The sequence below is a fragment of the Anabrus simplex genome, chromosome 2 (genome assembly GCF_040414725.1).
Source record: "Anabrus simplex isolate iqAnaSimp1 chromosome 2, ASM4041472v1, whole genome shotgun sequence".
NCBI classification, from domain to species: Eukaryota; Metazoa; Arthropoda; class Insecta; order Orthoptera; family Tettigoniidae; genus Anabrus; species Anabrus simplex.
This window is the reverse complement of record NC_090266.1, coordinates 258,806,655-258,827,324: the sequence shown is the minus strand read 5'-3', so window position 1 is coordinate 258,827,324 and position 20,670 is coordinate 258,806,655. Positions and strand designations below refer to the sequence as shown.

Below are 20,670 nucleotides of genomic sequence, written 5' to 3'. Positions count from 1 at the left end.
ATTCGCCAACGCCGTGTCCCATTTATCGTTCGCTACGTGCGCAGCACAGCGGCGCATTTCACATCATGAGCATACCTTGGTGACGTCAGTCTACCCTGCAATTGGCATAAAGTTCTGACCACTCCTCCTTGGTGTTGCATTTGCTCTGTCAGTCAGTGTACTTGAGAGTAATATTTCAGGAGAAATGAACACTTTAACAAACTTTTATATTTATTTGAATTTATGCAGAGATAATCAGGCAATAGCTACACTTTTTAACACTTGCCTTAAATGAACTTACACAACCAACCGAGAGGGACAATGGAAAAATGTCGCAACATGTAACTGCATAAAATTTTTCTAATCCACGTGTAGTTTGGATATTTGTTGAAAGGCCATTTTATTCTTTTATTTTGGAGGACGATTAGTATACAATTTCTCCACACATCATTGGAAACAGTACTTTTAGCTTGTTTTCATCACTTTCAATGAACTGTTATGGCAAGCGAGATGTTACGGGGGAGAAATTAGTTAAAGCAGTTACAGGGAGGAGAATGACTGTTTCATTAATGGAAGGCCGCGATGTTAAGACCTTGACTACACTGTTATGTTCCGAAGAGGTGAACAACCGGTAAGCCTTAAACAAACAAACTGAGAGGGGTGTGTGAGCCACAGCACGACGCCAGGCAGGTAGCGGAGAGAAAACTTTCGACTTCACGTCAGGTGTTTATGCAGTGCTATTGTATAATCTTCATTGAAGTGCTAGAAAATGCGAGTGTTTAGGTAAATGTGAACATGTGTAATGCCTTTATAAAAATGTATCAAGTATGCGTGTGTGATATTTCGGAATACCACATCAGCTTCAAGATGGAATTCTAATTCATCATGACAGAGCCCGGAGGGTGATCCAACCTGCCTCCAGCACTAAGGTAATGAGCAACAAAATGAATAAATAAATATGTAGGACTATGAACCAATCGATGATCAAATGTAGCTTAGACTGTTAGATAGAATTGTAAATAATTCACATAATAATAATAATAATAATAATAATAATAATAATAATAATAATAATAATAATAATAATAATAATAATGTGTGAGCTAGGGTTATTTGCGTACTTCCTTTACGTAGATGTGTTTGCATATTATTTCTGGATCATCTTGTAGTAAGTCACTTTGACAGATTAGAATGCTATGGTATGAGATTTAAATGATTGAAATGCAGATTAATAATAATATCATGTTATAACGTTAGTTATGAGCGATATTTCTGTTGAAGTTATGATTTTGTATATGCCGCCTTGTTGATTTTTTATGCTTACTTTTGCTACTAGCGCATTCAGCTTGTTTCATGTTGTGTAATCATTCAGATGACCGTTTCCGGTAGCTCTTATACCGTGTATTTTTGCGACGATTTGGTGGACACGCAAATATTTATTTCTGTGTGTAATTGCAGTTACACTTTTTTAATAGCCATGTTTTTGAGAGGCAATCTCGTCATTTTAGTAAACAGTTAGTGACAGGAAGCCATTGATACGTCAGCTCTGATATTTTGTGATATGTGAAGCAGAGAATGATCTAAAGATTGAGCTAAGTGAATAATGTCCCTGATGATCTGCGTTGATAATGGAAATGTGATATTTGGACCATGTCATGAACAGTGTCGTAAGAAATAGAGATGTGAACGACAGTTATTTCACCCGCCGGATATGAGGGAGGCCGTATTATGAGTTACTACGTCGAGAATAATGAGGAATAAATAGAATTGAGAGATGAATAATTGAATCACGTGTGTTAAATATGTAACGACATGGATTATGATTGTAGGCAGAAGCCTGTATTGTTTCAAATAGTTCCAGGGAAAGTAGATGCTCGGCAGATATGCGAGTTAAAGCACGAGGTAATATGTGAGCAGAGTGACGAATCAATGTAGGTGAAGCTTTGTCTGACCCTGTAATAGTTGAGAGGGGAGTTCCTCAGGGCAGTGTTATCGGACCTTTATGTTTTCTTATATATATATAAATGATATGAGTAAAGGAGTGGAATCGGAGGTAAGGCTTTTTGCGGATGATGTTATTCTCTATAGAGTGATAAATAAGTTAGAAGATTGTGAGCAACTGCAACGTGACCTCGAAAATATTGTGAGATGGACAGCAGGCAATGGTATGTTGATAAACTGGGCTAAAAGTCAGGTTGTGAGTTTCACAAATAGGAAAAGTCCTCTCAGTTTTAATTACTGCGTTGATGGGGTGAAAGTTCCTTTTGGGGATCATTGGAAGTATCTAGGTGTTAATATAAGGAAAGATCTTCACTGGGGTATTCACATAAATGTGATTGTAAATAAAGTGTACCGATCTCTGCACATGGTTATGAGGGTGTTTAGGGGTTGTAGTAAGGATGTAAAGGAGAGGGCATGTAAGTCTCTGGTAAGACCCCAACTAGAGTATGGTTCCAGTGTATGGGACCCTCACCAGGATTACTTGATTCAAGAACTGGAAAAAATCCAAAGAAAAGCAGCTCGATTTGTTCTGGGTGATTTCCGACAAAAGAGTAGCGTTACAAAAATGTTGCTATGTTTGGGTTGGGAAGAATTGAGAGAAAGAAGAAGAGCTGCTCGACTAAGGGGTATGTTCCGAGCTGTCAGCGGAGAGATGGCGTGGAATGACATTAGTAGACGAATAGGTTTGAATGGCGTCTATAAAAGTAGGAAAGATCACAATATGAAGATAAAGTTGGAATTCAAGAGGACAAACTGGGGCAAATATTCATTTATAGGAAGGGGAGTTAGGGATTGGAATAACTTACCAAGGGAGATGTTCAATAAATTTCCAATTTCTTTGAAATCATTTCGGAAAAGGCTAGGAAAGCAACTGATAGGGAATCTGCCACCTGGGCGACTGCCCTAAATGCAGATCAGTATTGATTGAAAAAAAAAAAAAATGTATTTTGACAGTCATGTAGAATCATGGATGACATGTAATACTAGTAATTATTGTCCATAGAGGCTGAATAGTGTCATGGCCAGACATTTTTCGTCTGAGGTTAGAAGATTGCCATCAAATTCACAATATTTTGTTACTTGTAGCTGGGTAAAAGTTTCTTTAGACTCCGATATATTTGCGCAATTTTTTTTTTTTTTTTCAATTTTCAGCAGGCAGCGGTGTTGGGATCTAGATTTTTGTTGGTATTCTTTCTTTATGTATCTCTTTCACCGTTTATTTGTAGGATCTGATCATACGTGAATTATTTGTATTTGATTGATGTAAATAAGCAAGTGTAGTTAGGTTAGTTTTGATTTCAGTAATTTTTTTTGTTGGAGCAGTGTTTCTCCATTAACAGGTTCATTTATGTAAATAAGATTTCATGTGTTAGGATAAGAGATCATTGATTAGTTCATAGTCAAAACTATAGTAGTGGTATGCTCATACCAGACATTCAGTAATTACCAAGCCTTAGAAATCCACTACGTTTCAATTAGGAAAATGAAGCGATCTTTAATAAACCAGTTGTATTATAAGTGCCGCAAATGAATGAGGTAAATGAGATGGGATCTGCCTCCATCTAGTGGTGGTACCACAAAATATGAATTCGTAATGAAAATGCAGGCAGCGGCAAATGGAGTAAAATTAATAATGTAAAGGGATCGCTTTCATTTGAGATGTAAACATGAGGCACTTGGCCTAATTAATTTTATATTTAAGAGGTCCAGGCTATCACAGTCATGCAAGTGTGGTTTAAATAATTAAATGAGTGATTGTAACACTCAGGTTCATATTTCAATATTTCTTGTTTCAACCATGAGTAGTTTAAAATGTGGCAATGGTTATGTGGTAGATGAAGTACAATGTTCATGGTTGTTTTCTTTATTAAATTCTTTCTCTTATTTGTTACACATGGTTAGTGCAGTCCATGAGTATTTAGAGTTGGGTGTTTCCCAACTGAGTCACATGTGTTAAATATTTGATAAACACCTCTGAGTCAGTGTTGATTTGATGACTTAACCAATTAATTATTCAACTACGCAAGTTTATTTTGGTAGACATTTTCAAATGTATTACAAAATTCAGTATTTCAAATGAGGTGGTATTTCTGACCAGTGTTTTTGAATTTTATTCACGTCAGCGTCTTGGAGACAGTGTCGACGTAATCTGGAATAATTTAAATTTGATCGACCTTCAGTCAATTTTATTAGGCAGATAATTGAGTTATTGGAAGGTAGATCTTCTATTTTTGTTTAATTTCTATTTCATTTCACTTTATTTTCTCCAGTTTATTTTCAATTTTTGGCACTTTGCACTTTGTTCAATAAATCAGTTTATTTATTTAAATTTTAATTCAGTCTTTGGGTACCGTCATTTATAGTTTAGTTTACCCCATCTTTTCATCTCCTCATTCCCAGATCGATGTGTGGCCATCAACCCGTGGGATATTTTCGGACGCACCACGACTGAGAAAGAAGAGTCTACATGCAGCGGTGAGTATCATTTAAATGTCATTATTTACAGGAGCAGCCGGCGCACATATGAAGAAAGAAGATCACCGCATTTGGTGCCTTTGCAAGGGCACAATATAGTATCATTTTAAACAGCAGATTCCAGTTTCTCTTTTTACTCTAGTTGCTAGGCTGTAGACCGCCATTTAAATGAACTGCGCAGTCTTAAAATTCAGCCATTAGGCTCGCTACCTTAACTGCGCAGTACAATATGGCGCCTTGCCGCATCACGGTGTCTTTCTGTTGTACGCGCTGTTTTTATCAGTTATTTGCGGAAATGGCGAGTAATTTAGGTTCAAGTCCCATTCGGAAAATGTTGGATGAAATAATGAGTGACGCGAGTGATATGAGTGATAATGGCAGTGACATTGACAGACTTCCTGGAAAGCTGGAACGTTTATGTGCAATTTGTGGACCAACAAAAAAGAGGAAGGACCCGGTATTTGTGCCCAGGTTGTAACTATGCAGTTCACAGGGAGTGTTACCACAATTTACAGCACTTTAGGAGTCCTGAAAGGAGAGGAATAAAAGGAGAGCAGTCTAGATCTGGTAGCTCCTCTGAGTGACTTCACGGAGGCGTTCTAGTGCTTATGTATATATGTATACGTATCTTTATTTGTGTATATAACATCAAAAGTGTTTATATTTTTTGAAGTGCATAAAATTGTGAACATTGTGATTTGACTTTCTCGGGTAAGTCGAGTATTTCAGTGTCTGGTATGGGCGCAAACATTTTGATAATATCATTTTGGAACACTTTTTTGGAAACTCAGGATGGCTGTAAAGATATAATGAAAGGTACAAAACAAAAATATATTTATTTCAATAGCCTATGATACGATTTAATAAAAATGTATTACACTGAGTGATTTCCTTTTAAAACCTATTTTTAAGAATTTTTAGTGAAAGTATACAAAAATCCTGAAAATCGTGTGACCGTAACAGTCTTTTACATAGACCATTTGAGGGTTAATGAGTGCAACAGGCCTCAGCAGCCGGCACATTTCCTATCCTCGCCACTAGATGGGGGCTTCATTCATTCCATTACTGACCTGGTCAAATGACTGGAAACAGGCTGTGCATTTTCATTTATCATTAATGATTTTAATGCTGCTAAAATGTAATTGGAAGACTTCTGCACCACTTCTACATGGATGGAATTTTAAATTACTAGAAAGATGGACTTTGCTGTGGAGGAATATCCGACTATTTGATGAATAAAGATCACATCTTGAAGTGCACAAAATCTGTTTTCAATTAAGGAAATGTACAGAACATTTGAGCAAGGCAAGAAATGTAATTAGATATATTATATGAACTCCTAATTCAAGAGACAGCTGAAGAAACTGCACATCAACCAGTTTCAGTAACAAAAAGTGCATAAGGCATGCACTGCAGAATTTTTCTAGGAGCTGAAAGATCAACTCTTTGCATTCTCACGTCTACAACAGACACGTTGTTGCGACTGACGTCGACAATGAGTAGTCTGTTCATGTTTCTTGTTTTCCTACTACCTCTTGCTAGATTGAGAAGCCTTCAATCGCAGACTTATTCTTGATAGTATAATGTAGGTATTCATTTCTTCATTCCAGATTTTATATGGATTTTTTTTCCCCAAAGGAACATACTTTGCATGGTAAAGGCAAGAAAGTAGCTACTTAGGTTCCAAAATGGGTAAAAAAAAAAGTAAATAAATGTAAATTTTAATCTTATACCAGTTGCATAGTATTATTTGAAGTAATTCCGCATACTGTATATGAGTTGACTATGTTTGTAAGTATAGGAGATATTATAAGTAGAATTTTGTAAACAATAAATTTATTAAGGATGATCTGTTTGTTTAATAGAAAAAAAATGTTAGCATAAATTGTATATTATTGTATTCTAAAAAAAAAAAATTTCTTCTCTTGTTAATTTAAAATTTAGTGCTTGACAATGTATTTTAGTGTACCATTTGCCACCGAGGTAGACACCTCATTTGCAAATAAAGAGATTGATTTTTTGATGTAAAAATTTTCACATACAGACTTTCTACCTATTTTTCTTGAATATTATTGATCTTTCAGCCGGGCGAGTTGGCTATGCGGTGAGAGGTGCGCAACTGTGAGCTTGGATGTGGGAGATTGTGGGTTCGAACCGCACTGTCCGCAGCCTTGAAACAGGTTTTCTGTTGGTTCCCCATTTTCATGCCAAGGCCATCATTCCTAGGCCTATCCTACCCCATCGTCGCCATAGAACCTATCAGTGTTGGTGCGACTTAAAACAAAATAGTAAAAAAATTTATCTTTCATGAGCAAAACAAGAATTAGACAAGTGCATTCTAATGATGAAAATCCTATAATTGTTCGATATTCTCACACTGACTAGTTTGATTTTTTTCTTGACAATGTGTTTGAAGAGTTGGAAGCTAGAAATTGAAAGCAATAGTTATCACCATGTCTTGGAAGATTTGATTATATGTATTACTCAAAAACTGTAGCATAAAATCGTTCAGTGTACTATGATGTAAATTACATAAATTGTAAAAAAGTTATTGGAGTACATACAGTTAAGAACTAGAGCAAAAAAAAAAAAAAAAATTCATTACCTTCATTTTACGTTCCTGCTTCTTCATGTATGCCTGCCTGTAGAAATCAAAGAAGAGGAAGTAGAACATTACTGCATGCATTCCAATCCACCAGACAAAGGCACGAGGATAGTTACAATCAATAAAAAGTAGCTGGAATGCATGAACCATTATGGCGACAAACTGAACCTGCAAACAGAAAGTTGCACAGTAAATCACAAAGAGGAAGTTTGTTGGGAAAGGCACTATTATACAAGATATTGGTACAATGCATGCGTGGTGTTATTTCATTATCAATTTGCTCTCTTAACTTATACGGTCATATTCAACAAAGAATATTACGTTTGTTTACAAAGAATTTTAATTAATTCTAACCATTGTAAATGATTTGCACCCTAATATACAATGTCTTTGTAATCCTTGCTATACGTGAACTGTTTAAATTTGAGCCACAGTGAGAACTGATGGTAGCACGAGTTCTTGGTTCAAAGTATTTACAGAGGTTGGACAAAGCTGTCATCTTTCACCATTATTGTACACAGTTTACAAGAATCACTTACTGAAGAGTTACCGGTATAACATTGCAGGGATGAAATACAGTGAACAGCCAATGACTGTCTTTATGGCTAACTGTGCTGAAAGCCTGCTATCCAATTCTTTGGGGGGCTTTAAAAGAGATGCAGCGAGTATGGTATGAAAATTAGCACATTCAAGACTAAACTGATATCAGTTGGGAAGAAATGTAGGATTGAATATAGGAAATACAAAACTGGAACAGTACTTTAAGATCTGAAATCAAATCAATGTGTGGCAAGACTTGAATCAGTGAACTCAAAGTTGCGATGAAAGGTCTTAAGAAAGAAGTGTTCTGACAAAATTATCGTCCTGTAACTGTTTTCAAGGATGACTTTGCCATAAGGGAGTGAAAGCAGACTGAATTCAGCATATCTTATTTATACATTGGAAGTAACAGGCATGACTTACAGAAAAATAATTACTCGTACAAACAGATGAGATGAGCTTATGAACAGATGTGCTTATAAACTGGCTTCGGTTGTGGGGGTCACGCAGAAGGAAACCAAGGTGACAGTGGTTAGACTGTTTTTAATGATTTAAAGATAAAGAGGTATAGAACTTCATGAGACCACAAAAACATGTGCATATAAAGGATTGTGGAAGTGTACAGGTAACCCACAGATGCTTTGAGACTGAACACTGAAAAGCATAATAGTCTATAATGAATATTTATGCATGCATGCATGTATGTATGTATGTATGTATGTATGTATGTATACATTTAAAATGGTTAGAAGGTACAGCAAGCAACCTACAGTGCCAATTAGAGATAATTATTAAATGAAAACCTTGGACAATACTCTGCAAGATGTTCAAACTGGTTGCTTGTCATAAGGAAGAACTACCAAGAAATGATGCTTTTCAAAATCAATGCTGGAAGTAAAGTCACTTCAAGATAATGGACAGACAATATGTTTTGAACAGGGTTAAAAAACGTTCTGGAATGATGTATTCTGAAAGATGATTGCTGAGAGGAAAGGAAACACTGTTACCTTATTTTAAGATATATTTTACACTAAACATAACCCTTTGTGGGTAAGAGCAATATGGCTCTAATTTCACATAGGTTTCTCAAGAAGCATACTGCATTTGAAGTCATGCTGTGTAAAATCCAAGTATGTAGTCTATTACTTCAACAAACATCCAACAATTGCTGAAGACATTTCTATTTGTTTTTTGGACAGGCGCGATACAGTCATACATAAGGAGAGAAGACATTAGGTCGTGGAGAAATTAGTGAATTTAAGTGAAGTTCAGGTGTTGTATAAGAACAATTGCATCAGAATCTATGCAACAAGTGCTACAAGTGCTATTTTTGAACTACTTTGAGTATGCGGTCAGGATAATCGTGTGACAAGTTTCCACACATCAGTGAGGAAAGGAAACCAGAATCTTGCATTCAAGGAACTTATAGCCAAGGAGTTCGCTCCGATAGTACGAAAGTGATGGACGCTGCAGTGCGCAGCGCCGAAGTGGTAACTTGCGGAACTTGTAACAAAAGACTGAGGGAGGAAGATATATCTATACAGTGTGATGGGATTTGCGAAAGACGGCATCACAAGGAGTGCACATTAATGACGGTAGGTGAATTTGAAATGTTGAAACGTAAAAACTGAAAATTACTATGGATGTGTGAAAAGTGCAAGCATGAGATAATTAACAAGCAAGTGAGAGGGGACAAAATAGAGAGCCTGGCCCAGAGAATGGACATGATCCCAAATAAATCTGAAATAAAATGTGAAATAGCAGATGTTAAATCTAATGATGCACTTAGTGAGACCCTACTAACGAAACTAGCATTAATACTTGAGGTACAAGTGAAACAAGCCGAAATACTAACAGACCACCTCAAAAACACTGAAAGTGCGAGTTGGCCCTTACTGCCAAACAAGAGAAAACAAAGACATACGAAATCCTGCAACTTCTAAAATAGATGAAAATTATGCACAGTCGGGACCTACTACAATATTGTAATGAAGATGAAGTGCAGCTCCCTCAAAGCAGCATGGGCGAACAAACCAAATCCCCCACTTCCCAAGTACCAATGCACGGTAAGCTACAATTACAGGTAACAGCTGATAACACGAAAATCGGCGTAGCAGAGACAAAGGTAACAAGACAAGAGCGCAGGGGCCAGCAAGAACGACCCAACGACATTTAAATATATATATAATAGAAGATGAAGAGTGGAAGCAAACAACAGGGCAGCCTAGAACACCTGTAAATGATGAAACTAAACTAGAAAACCAGGATAGGGAGTGGACAACAGCGGTGAGAGGCGGGAACAGACAACGGGGAAACGAGACAGGAAAATAAATTAACGGAAGAAAAATGGGAATGAGACAAGGGGAAAGTAAAATAAAGGCAGCGGAACAATACGCCTGGTTATACGTGGGAAAACTGGACAAAGATACGACAGAGGAAGCTATCACAGAATACCTGCAGGAAAACTGAGTAAAAGGGAAAATTTACTGTGACCTAGTGAATGACAAAATAGGAAGCAGAGCTTTCAAAATATGCATTCCAATGCAAGACCTAGAAACAGTCTACGATGGACACTTCTGGCCAGAAGATGTAATATGTCGGCCCTTTCGGCAATCCTGGAAGTTCAGAGGTCCGGCAACCAGGGATTAATATTAATATAATAACATGGAATGTAGAGGGCCTGAGGGGAGTCTTGAGCCTGCTCCCGAGAAATATCATGGCCGATTATGACAGTGGAGTACTCACAGAAACAATGGTAAAAGAGGACACAGAACTGAACATCCCAGAATTTTACGATTTTCATGCCTATGCGATACAGTGTATGAGAAGAGGAAGACCAGCGGGCGGTGTGCTAGGCATAATCAAACCACAACTGGCCCCCTTCAAACTACTATTAAGAAAAGAAAACATGCTGGTTGTCAGGACAAGAATTGGAGTTATAGTAGCAGTCTACTTCAACCCAGACCACACTGCCACAGACATAATAGACAAACTAGGGATGGCCTTGGATCACAGTAGAAGTATGGATAAGATAATCATTGCGGGAGATCTGAATTGTGCAATAAATAGGCAAGATAGAAAATGCAAAGAAGTAATGGAGTATCTAACAAACGAAGGCTTTACAATACACAACAGACAGGAGGACTGGACATACATAGGACATAACGGGGCTAGCACAATAGATCTAATAATCACAAGGGGCTTTAGAACAAAACACCCTGCTACCACAGTGAAAAAAGAAGAAGCAGTCATCCCTAAACACATTCCAGTACAATTAAATATAGAAAACGTCAGAACTAGCAAATTAGAACAAAGACAAAATATAACTTTTGGCAAGATCCTGGACATGGAAAAAATTAAAGAGAAAATGAAAGAAAAAGATAAGATTGAAAGAGCAATAAGAGCAGGAAATATTGATGAGGCCGCTACATGGCTGAAATCAACTATAATAAATGGGGCCACCACACAAGATACAAATAGGAAGGCGAGGCCATGGTTCGACAGAGAATGTTATGAACAAAGAAAATTGACACTGAAAACACTACATAAAACTAGGGAACAAATGGTAAGCGCAACCACCAAAGAATACCAACGAGAACGAAAGAAATACAAGAACCTAATAAGAAAGAAGAAAAAGCAACACCTGGAAGAAGAGCATAAGAAAATGGTACAGGAGGCAAAGGAAGACCCTTATCGAGCTTTGAGACCGAAAAGGCAGAAAATACAGCCCAACATACCCATGGAAACATGGATAGATCATATAAGAATAGTAATCTGTTCAAAAGAAACAAGACCCATGATTAAGACACCTAGGACTCCACAAGCTGACGAGATCTTCACCACGGATGAAACTGGGAGAGCGTTACAGAAAATGAAGAATAACAGAGCTCCAGGAATAGATGGAATAAGAAGTGAATACTTAAAGAAAACAGCACAAGAATACCTACCAATATGGACCTCCCTTCTAAATAAATGTTTAGAGCTAGGAAGCATACCAGACGAATGGAGAAAGTCAGCAATCAAATTATTATACAAGAGTAAAGGAGACACAGAAAACCCAAACGTGTATAGAGGAATAGCGTTGGAATCTACATCACTGAAACTCTTAACAGGAATCCTTGCCAATAGGCTGGCAGAGAAGCTAGAACCCATTCTACCAGAGGGACAGTTTGGTTTTAGAAAGGGAACGTCCACGACTCTGGCTGTAGAAAACCTGTTGGAGCAAATAAAGCAGATGATAGAAAGGCCAAAAGGAAAACTGTATGTGGCTTTTGATGACTGCTCAAAAGCCTTTGATATGGTCTACAGAAAGGTACTAATAGATAAACTGGAGAAACTAATTGGGAGAACGAGCACAACGACCCTGATATCAAATATACTGGCAGAAAATCACATACAGATAGATGATGGAATAGGCATATCAGACTGGCTGCCGCAGACGAACGGTGTCCTCCAAGGTGACCCACTCAGCCCTATCCTGTTTAATGTCCTTACGTACGATGTCGCCAAAGGAATGGCAGGAACAAGCATATACATATACGCTGATGACATGGCCATTGCAGCGACAGATATAGATAAACTGCAAATATCGATAAAACACACTATGTGAATGGGCGGAGAGAAACGACATCCAGATAAACGAAGAGAAAACTGAATTGGTAATGTTTAGGAAGGGAGGAAGACTCACTGAAGCAGAGAACGTCAAATGCAATGGCAAACTACTCAAGAGGGCTAACAATTTTAAATACCTAGGTATCACAATCCAAACGACGGGAAAGAGTTTCAGACTACATACAAGATCTAGAGCAGTGGCGGCTACTAGAGCTATGAATGAAATCAGAAACATCACGCAACTATCGATCAACACAGCTATGGACCTGTTTAGGATGAAGATACTACTGGTTTTGACATATGGCCTAGAATTAGTGGGAGAATACCTCACATACAAACAGCTGGAAGAACTGGAACGAGTAAAGGCCAGATACCTGAAGAGAATTCTAGGAGTCCCGCAGAATGCAAGATCGAGGCTAGTGTATGAGCTTACCAGGGAGACGACTTTTTTTTTTTTTGCTAGGGGCTTTACGTCGCACCGACACAGATAGGTCTTATGGCGACGATGGGATGGGAAAGGCCTAAGAGTTGGAAGGAAGCGGCCGTGGCCTTAATTAAGGTACAGCCCCAGCATTTGCCTGGTGTGAAAATGGGAAACCACGGAAAACCACCTTCAGGGCTGCCGATAGTGGGATTCGAACCTACTATCTCCCGGATGCAAGCTCACAGGGAGACGACCTTAATAGAGGATCTGAGATGCAAGCTCATACTTCCAGCTAGTACCAGCTTTAAACAGCTTACACAAGATCTGAATGAGAAGAAAAACAACATACCAAAGGACTTCTATGCAACATCTGCTATGCAAGACAGGACCTGGATGGAAGCTAATCATGCTATGAGACATGTGACGAGACTGGCGATCAATGGTTTTCACCACAAGGTGTGTCGCAATAAATTATATCACAAACCAAACGACGCATGTGTGTGCGAGTTATGCCTGGAACTCTGTGATAGATATCATATAATAAAATGCAGGAATAGACAAATCCATCATAGCTTATAGCAAAGAAAAGTAATGTAAATGTAATGTAATGATTTCTTATTTCACGGCGTGTGTGCGTTTTCAATAACAAATAAAAGCAACACTAGCATATTACCTTCAATCTACTACTACTACTACTACTACTACTACTACTCTCCAGGTCTGGGCAACAAATCAAGGGCCTCCGATGTCTGTCTCTCCACCACTTTTCCTGCTTTTAATATCTTCTCAATCTTTCCTCCTCTCTTTGCATTCTCCACTTTATCTGTCCACCTCTTTTGAGGCCTTCCTTGTGGTTGCTTTCCCATTGGTTTTCTCTGCAAATACTTCCTAAGGACTATCTTCTCCCATTTGTAACATGTGTCCATACTATTTCAGGTTGCCTGTTTCTATCCTATTCTGTAGTTTTGAAACCCAAATCCTTTTGAAGGAAAGAAAGAAAGAAAGAAAGAAAGAAATAAAGAAAGGAGAAATGAAAAGGAAGGAAGAGAGGTATTTAATGGAAAACCAATGGAAGTTGTGAAAAGTTTGGAAAGTGCGATCAGAGAAGACTGGAAAATAACCGAGGAGACTGGAAAGAGTACATCAAGCAAACACCTTTTACCAGAGTGTGAGGGATATACTGTTGAATCAAGAACGTCCAAAGGAAATGCTGTATTATATGTGTTATATATGAATATTGACATATGCAGTAGGTATATGGACAACAGCAAAACAAGACAAGAGTGCAGTTCAGGCAGTCAAGATGAAATCCTGTAGAGGTAATGTAGGAAAGAGGAGAAAGAACAGAGTTAAAGAGATTAGAAATTGTTTTACTCTTCTCTAAGTTTATTCTCATTCCACACTCTTCCGTCACCTCATTTAATACATTAACTTATTTCCATTTCATTTTCGTTCTTTATCACCATCTTAACTGCAAACCGTAAGGTGCTAGTTGTGTTTATTCCCATCTATTTTATGCACTTTTGACAAAGAATTTGGGGAGACAGACTTCCCTGCCAAAGTCCTGTTTCCACATCAAACCATTTTATTCCTTCTATCTTGCTCTTTACGTAACTAGAATATTCTGTGTTAAGCTTTCATTAATTGCACCTCTGGTCTGTATTTGTTTTTTGTCAGTGCATCCCAAGCCAACTGCCATACACAATTATCTGTAATAATAAACAAAGTAAACAGAACGCTACATCTAAGATATAATTCTTACCATCTGGAATGTTGTTAAGTACTTTTTCCACCACAAATACTTTTGGTACCTAGGACCCATTGCAGCCAGTAGATAGTAAGTATACATTATGATGTGCACAAATGTATTCAGCAATCCAAAGAATGTACTATGACCACCTAGAAAACAGAAAAACAATAACATAAGAAAGCCCAGAAAGAACTCAACCTTAAAATTACAGCATGACATAACGCAGCATCCTCTTATAATACAGGGAATTTCAGTATGAATATTACATATAGAGAGAGGCAGTATTATGGACTATTCGGAGTACAAAATGTCACCAGAACAACCTTAAAATATTAAGATGCACAAATTATTTATTAATGAATTTATTGATGCAAGAACCCTACATAATTTTAACAGTTCATAGTATGTGTTCAAAAATCCCTCAACCAACTTCAACGCACTTCTTGGCTCTCTGGGTAATGGAATGTGAAGCTCCTCTGAAATAGTCTGTTCATTTATGAGGGCAGAACTATGCACAACGCAAGCAACTGACTCATCTCTTGTGGTTTCTTTATTTTTTTTTTCTTTTTTCTTTTTGTATGTAGATTTTGCTCTTCATCCATCCTAAACCAGAGATTGTAGGTTTGTGCATCATTAAGTTATTTGCGTGCATTTATTGATTTGTAAGTTTGCTCTATGTGTATCACACAAACAGCTATAATTCCACACACACACACACACACACACACACACACACACACACACACACACACATGTTTATATGGCCCTTTTTTTTTTTTTAACTCAAAATAATCCACATTACTGCCTCCTGACACATTAACTATTCCTTTTGAAAACACCTGTAAACTACTGAAATTAAAGTTTATTTTTCTTCCATTCAATGGAGTTTATTTGTGAAGAATTTAAAAATTAAAAATTAAGCATTTATGCTGCAATTTGCACAATCCCAAAGAAGCTCCAAATAACCTCAACCTTTGTGGATGAGGTTAACTTCCGAATGTAACCAGGGGAATCTGACCCCTACAGAGCACGTCCCCAGGTGGCAGATAGTGGGCCCCTATAGTATGTTGGGCTGGTTCAAATACCCAATACAACCTGCGGACCAACAGGCAGCCCAATTCCTGGGGGCTTTAAAATACTGGGACACCCTCTCTCCAGGGGTCATAAATATGGAGGGCCCCTGCCCTGGGTTATGAGTGAAGTCCTCAACAGCATCTACAGCGGAGAAGATGAACTCCAGTACGGTGTAGATAGCAGAAGAGGCAAACCCATAGCGTCTGTACTCCAGAGGAGCGCCTACGAAAGGCATCTGTCTCCATGTTAGGGGCAGCCTAAGTCAGAACCTGGCAGTAGGTATAAAATGCCTTTAGGTGTGGCGAGCCCATCTTTACAATAGCCTATATGGATAAAGCAGACATGGTGCCTCGGAAAAGGTTGGGCCGTCCCCTGCTAAACGCGACGCACAGCTTTTTGGGTGCTGGGAGAACTGTGAGAAGTGGGCAACCAGCATCAAACATCATGATTGCAACAGTAAATGTCCTGACACTGATGGGAAAGACAGAAGAACTGGTTGACTTCATGAAAGAAAAAGATATAGCCATACTTTGACTGTGTGAGACCAAGAAGAGTGGTATAGGAGAGATTCCTCTGAAAGAAGGATACAGGCTGCATTACAGTGGAGGACCTGAAGCAAAAAATGGAGTGGCCATCATATTTAGAAAAGAAATCCAAGAATATGTGGAGTCTACAAAATGTGTCAGTGATAGGATGATGGTGAAGAGTCTCCAGTTTAAAAATGGCACAAAAGATCTATTCCAGTTGTATGCCCCACAAACGGGTTGCTTAGATGAACATCTAGAGGACTTTTTAAAGGAAGTGGAGAGAGAGAGAAGATAAGGAAGTGCTATTGATGGGAGATCTAAATGCACAAGTTGGAATGGAAAGACAAAGAAAGGAAAATGATGTAGGGCCCTTTGGATATGGAAAGGTAAATCCAGAAGGCGAGTTGTTGGATTTTTGCACGAGGAACCAAATGATTGTTGGAAACGCCTGGTTTAGGAAGAAGAACAGTCAGAAGATAACAAGGTATGGTTGAGGAGACAGACCAACTAAGATCATGATTGATTACATAATCGAAAAAGAACACCGGAAGAACGTTTTTGATGTTACAGCCATGCCTGAAGAAGCCTTTGGTGGAGATCATAGAGTTGAGATAGGAAAACTGAAAGTGGGAAAGATTGAAAAACCTCCACTAAGAAGAGAGAAAAGAATTGAAATATGGAAGTTTAAGAAGAAAAGCATACAAGAAGAATTTCAAAGGGAAATAATATCCTTGGTACCCAGGACGGAGATGGGGAATGTTGAAAATGAAAAGGTTTAGGGAAGCACAGGTTGGATGTGCAGAAAAGGTATGTGGTAGAACATCAGGAAATGTGAAAGTCAGAGAGACACTGGTCAAATGATAGGGCGAAGAGTAAAGTGAAGGAAAAGAAAATGGCATGGAAAGCATGGAAAACATCTGAGACTGAAGAAAGTAGAAGAAAATATGTGGAGGCAAAGAATTTGGCCAAGAAAGTAGTGGAGGAAGAAAAGAGGAAAAGCTGGGCCATATTCACACAGAAATTGGGTGATGATATGCAGGTCAGCAAGAAATTGTTGTATGGTATCTTAAGAAACAAAAAGAGAGATCAAGTAAACACCAGATTTGTGAAGGATGAAGGTGGTATAATATTAACAAAGCCAAAATAAATAAGAAATAGATGGAGAGAGTATTTTCAGAAGTTGCTGAACATGAGAACTAATGACAGTCATTCAACGGACCACTAGAAAATGCAATTAGTTGAAGAAATGGATAAAGAAATTACAATGAATGAAATTGAAATGGCAGTAAGAAAGATGAAGAATTTAAAAACTGCTGGAATAGATGACATTTCAGTGGAGATGATAAAGGCAGCTGGACCTGTAGGCCTGCAGTGGACATACCAAGCTCTCAGGATTGTCTGGGAGAATAAGGAGGTCCCTGAGGATTGGCAAAAAGGAACAATCATCCCAATTTTCAAGAAAAGCAATAACAAAATATTTAAGAACTACAAGGGAATTACTCTGATATCCCATGTTGCTAAGATAATGAAGAGGATACTGGAAAGTAGGGTAAGGTTGAGGGTTGAAAATCAGATAAAGGAAAATCAGTTTGGTTTCAGAAGTGGAAGGTCAACAATAAAGCCCATTTTCATTGAGACAACTAATGGAAAAGCAATGGGAATATGGGAATGATACGATGACATTGACACTGAAAAGGCATATGACAGTGTTCCCAGAACTAAAGTTTGGGACAGCCTGGTGCAAAAAGGAATCAGACAGGGAGTAATAAAAATGTTCATGGCAATGTACGAGGAATGTGGTAGTTGCATGCAAACACAAGTTGGCAGGACAAGTTAGTTCAAAATCACTAGTGGGCTGAGACAGGGAAGTGTTCTATCACCAATCCTGTTTACAATAGTAAGGGATGACATGAAAACCGCAAAAGCAGCATATGGAGGAAGAGAAATGAACATGTTATTTGCAGATAATATTGTAATTTGGGGAGAAGACGACATGAATGTTCAAGAACAGTTTGATGTGGTGAACTTTGACAATGACTAAGGATGAGAGTCTAATACAGGCAGCCAAAATGAAGTTCTTGAGGAGTATGATACAGAAGAGTACAGAAGAGAAAATAAGGAATGAGAAAATCCAGGAAGAAATTGGAGTGGAAAAAATTAATGATAGAATAGAGAAGAGCTGATTAAGATGGTTTGGGCACATAAGCAAATGAGTGATGAAAGAATGCTAAAAAAGGAGATAGAAATGTAAATGCAACGAAGGGGAGGCCACGGACGACCACGATTGAGATGGAAGGACACAATCCAATGCAGTATTAGAAACCTGGACTGGGACACAGTGTGGGAGGAGGAGTGGTGGAAAGAGTGAAGAAAGTGGAGAGCAACCATATTTGCCCCTACCTGGCTACAGGTGGATAATGGGAAATGATGGAATCTGCCCTAAATGCAGATCAGTAGTGATTGATTGATTGATTGATTGATTGATTGATTGATTGATTGATTGATTGATTGATTGATTGATTGTATTTCAAGTTCCACAAGCTGCTCCATTTACAACAGATGTTCAAAATGGCATTGTTGCACGAAGTTCTGTCATACCCGTTCGAATATCCGTGGTACAGTTTGAACTGCTAAGAACGGATGGATGTTAAACAACCTGGATTATAAATAACTTTTCACTTTAACGTTTTCAGACTATGGTTCATTATCTCAAATTGATTCCTTTGCTGTCCTCCATCACCCCTGAAAGTTTGCATCAACATCACCATCATCATGATCATCATCAATACACCCTGTATATGCTGGAGTCTCGATGGCTGAGGGCAGCTATATATTGCTCAATGCCTTGCTGGACATTTAAAAGAAAATAGTATAGATGAAGCCTCAGGGAAACTTTGTGCATAAAACATTCATTTTTTGAAGTATGTTGTCAAATCTTAACAAGTCAAGTAGTTTTTCTTATATCCATACTATTGGTTCCATTTAGACTCAAAATGCTTAGAAATTTCCAGGCAACTTAATATACTTCTACAAGCATTCTTACCAGGCGTGAACTTTACACCAAACCACACACTCATCGGCATGACACCATGATGGATGACGTGCAGCGTTGATATGTGGCTGTTCTTCTTGCGGAGCACAAAGAAAAACTGAAACATTTCAATATTGTTGTAAGATAGTACTATCTGAAAAGCCTTAACAAGTACCTGAAAATTACATTAGTATCATTATATCCTTCCTTGTACTTTGAAAACATTAAGCAATTCAATTCAACTACGAAGTATGTTTGTATCACAGAAAATTCTGAAATTAAGAAAGTCAATGGATGAATGTTTAAATGTGATATTTGACCTTTGAATGGGAAAGAGGAATTTGGAAAAGAAGACTAAACATATTCCATTCCCATGTACCACTAAGTCCTCCATCAAACATTTAAAATGTAGTCTTGTCAACTGGGATTTGATTAGAATATTGCTGTATTTTAATGGACTGAGAAGAGGTAGTTTCTCCAGCATTGAAGCAATTGATAATTAGTTTTAGGGGTACAAAAGCATCATAACAAAATCTCTACTGCACCAGTTTCCTAAGTAACAGCATCATTGACTGGGATAAAGTGGAAAGAATACTGCAATATAGTAAATTTATCTGCTATCACTCCATTACCATGAAAGGTATTTCTCTGAAGGAAGGAAGAAACATCTACAATTGAGATGTCATAATATTTTTTCCATAGGATAACTGCTAGAAGAAAATTAATTTGGAAAGAAAGGAAAAGAGGACCATTTAAGAAATAAAATATTATTATTATTATTATTATTATTATTACTGAAATGAAAATCCACAGCCTGTTTCCACTCATTCGACCAGGTCAGGAATGGAATGAATGAAGCACCCATCTAGCGGCGAGGATAGAAATTGTGGCGGCTGCTGAAGCCTGTCGCACTCCTCTGGGGCAATGATTAATGAATAACAGATGAAATGAAATTATATTGGAGTGTGTTGCTGGAATGAAATATGACAGGGAAACTGGAGTACCCAGAGAAAAACCTGTCCTGCCTCTACTTTGTCCAGCACAATTTCACATGGAGTGAACAGGATTTGAACCAAGGAACACAAGGCCGGTGTGCTGCCGCCTGAGCCACAGAGGCTTGCAATTAATTATTATTATTATTATTATTATTATTATTATTATTATTATTATTATTAGTTATTTTTATTTTGCACAATACAGAAATGTTTTAAAGAACTTTTAAAATAATCCAGAGTTGTTTATATTTCAAGGACTGTTTCATTCTGGCTATTAAAATTTCCTTTCCTGGTTTTGCAACTCCCTAAAATATATATGGTTGATAAAAAATACACCATAGCAAATGTGCATCATTCTTTTGTTCTACTGGGATATAATTTCTGTAATATTAATAACCTCCCATCATATTGAAATTTTACTTCTGGGCAATTTGAAGTACAATAAATGGTATTAAGAAGAAATTTCATATGACTTGAAAGATAAGACAGACAATTTTTAAGGAACATACTCATTAAAACCCTTCCATCCAGTGCTACATTTTCATAATTTTAAGAAAACTACATGAATGGAAAAACAGAGTTTGAAAATATATATGAAAATTATGTGGGCAGTACATATACCCAATTTAAGAAACCATGCAATTCTGTTAAATTATAA

At 37.7% G+C, this 20,670-nt stretch overlaps 1 protein-coding gene across 3 annotated transcripts in view; it reads right to left on the bottom strand.

The window, feature by feature from the left end:
• The window catches only part of LOC136864037 (very long chain fatty acid elongase AAEL008004), a 367,556-nt gene that overhangs the window by 14,922 nt on the left and 331,964 nt on the right, over window positions 1–20,670 (bottom strand). For all 3 annotated transcript variants that reach the window (XM_067140558.2, XM_067140556.2, XM_067140555.2), the window contains 3 exons: window positions 19,030–19,135; window positions 14,398–14,534; window positions 7,061–7,228 (listed from right to left, as the gene is read on the bottom strand). In XM_067140558.2, the coding sequence (XP_066996659.1) occupies window positions 7,061–7,228; window positions 14,398–14,534; window positions 19,030–19,135 (411 nt within the window). The remainder of the gene's footprint in view (window positions 1–7,060; window positions 7,229–14,397; window positions 14,535–19,029; window positions 19,136–20,670) is intronic.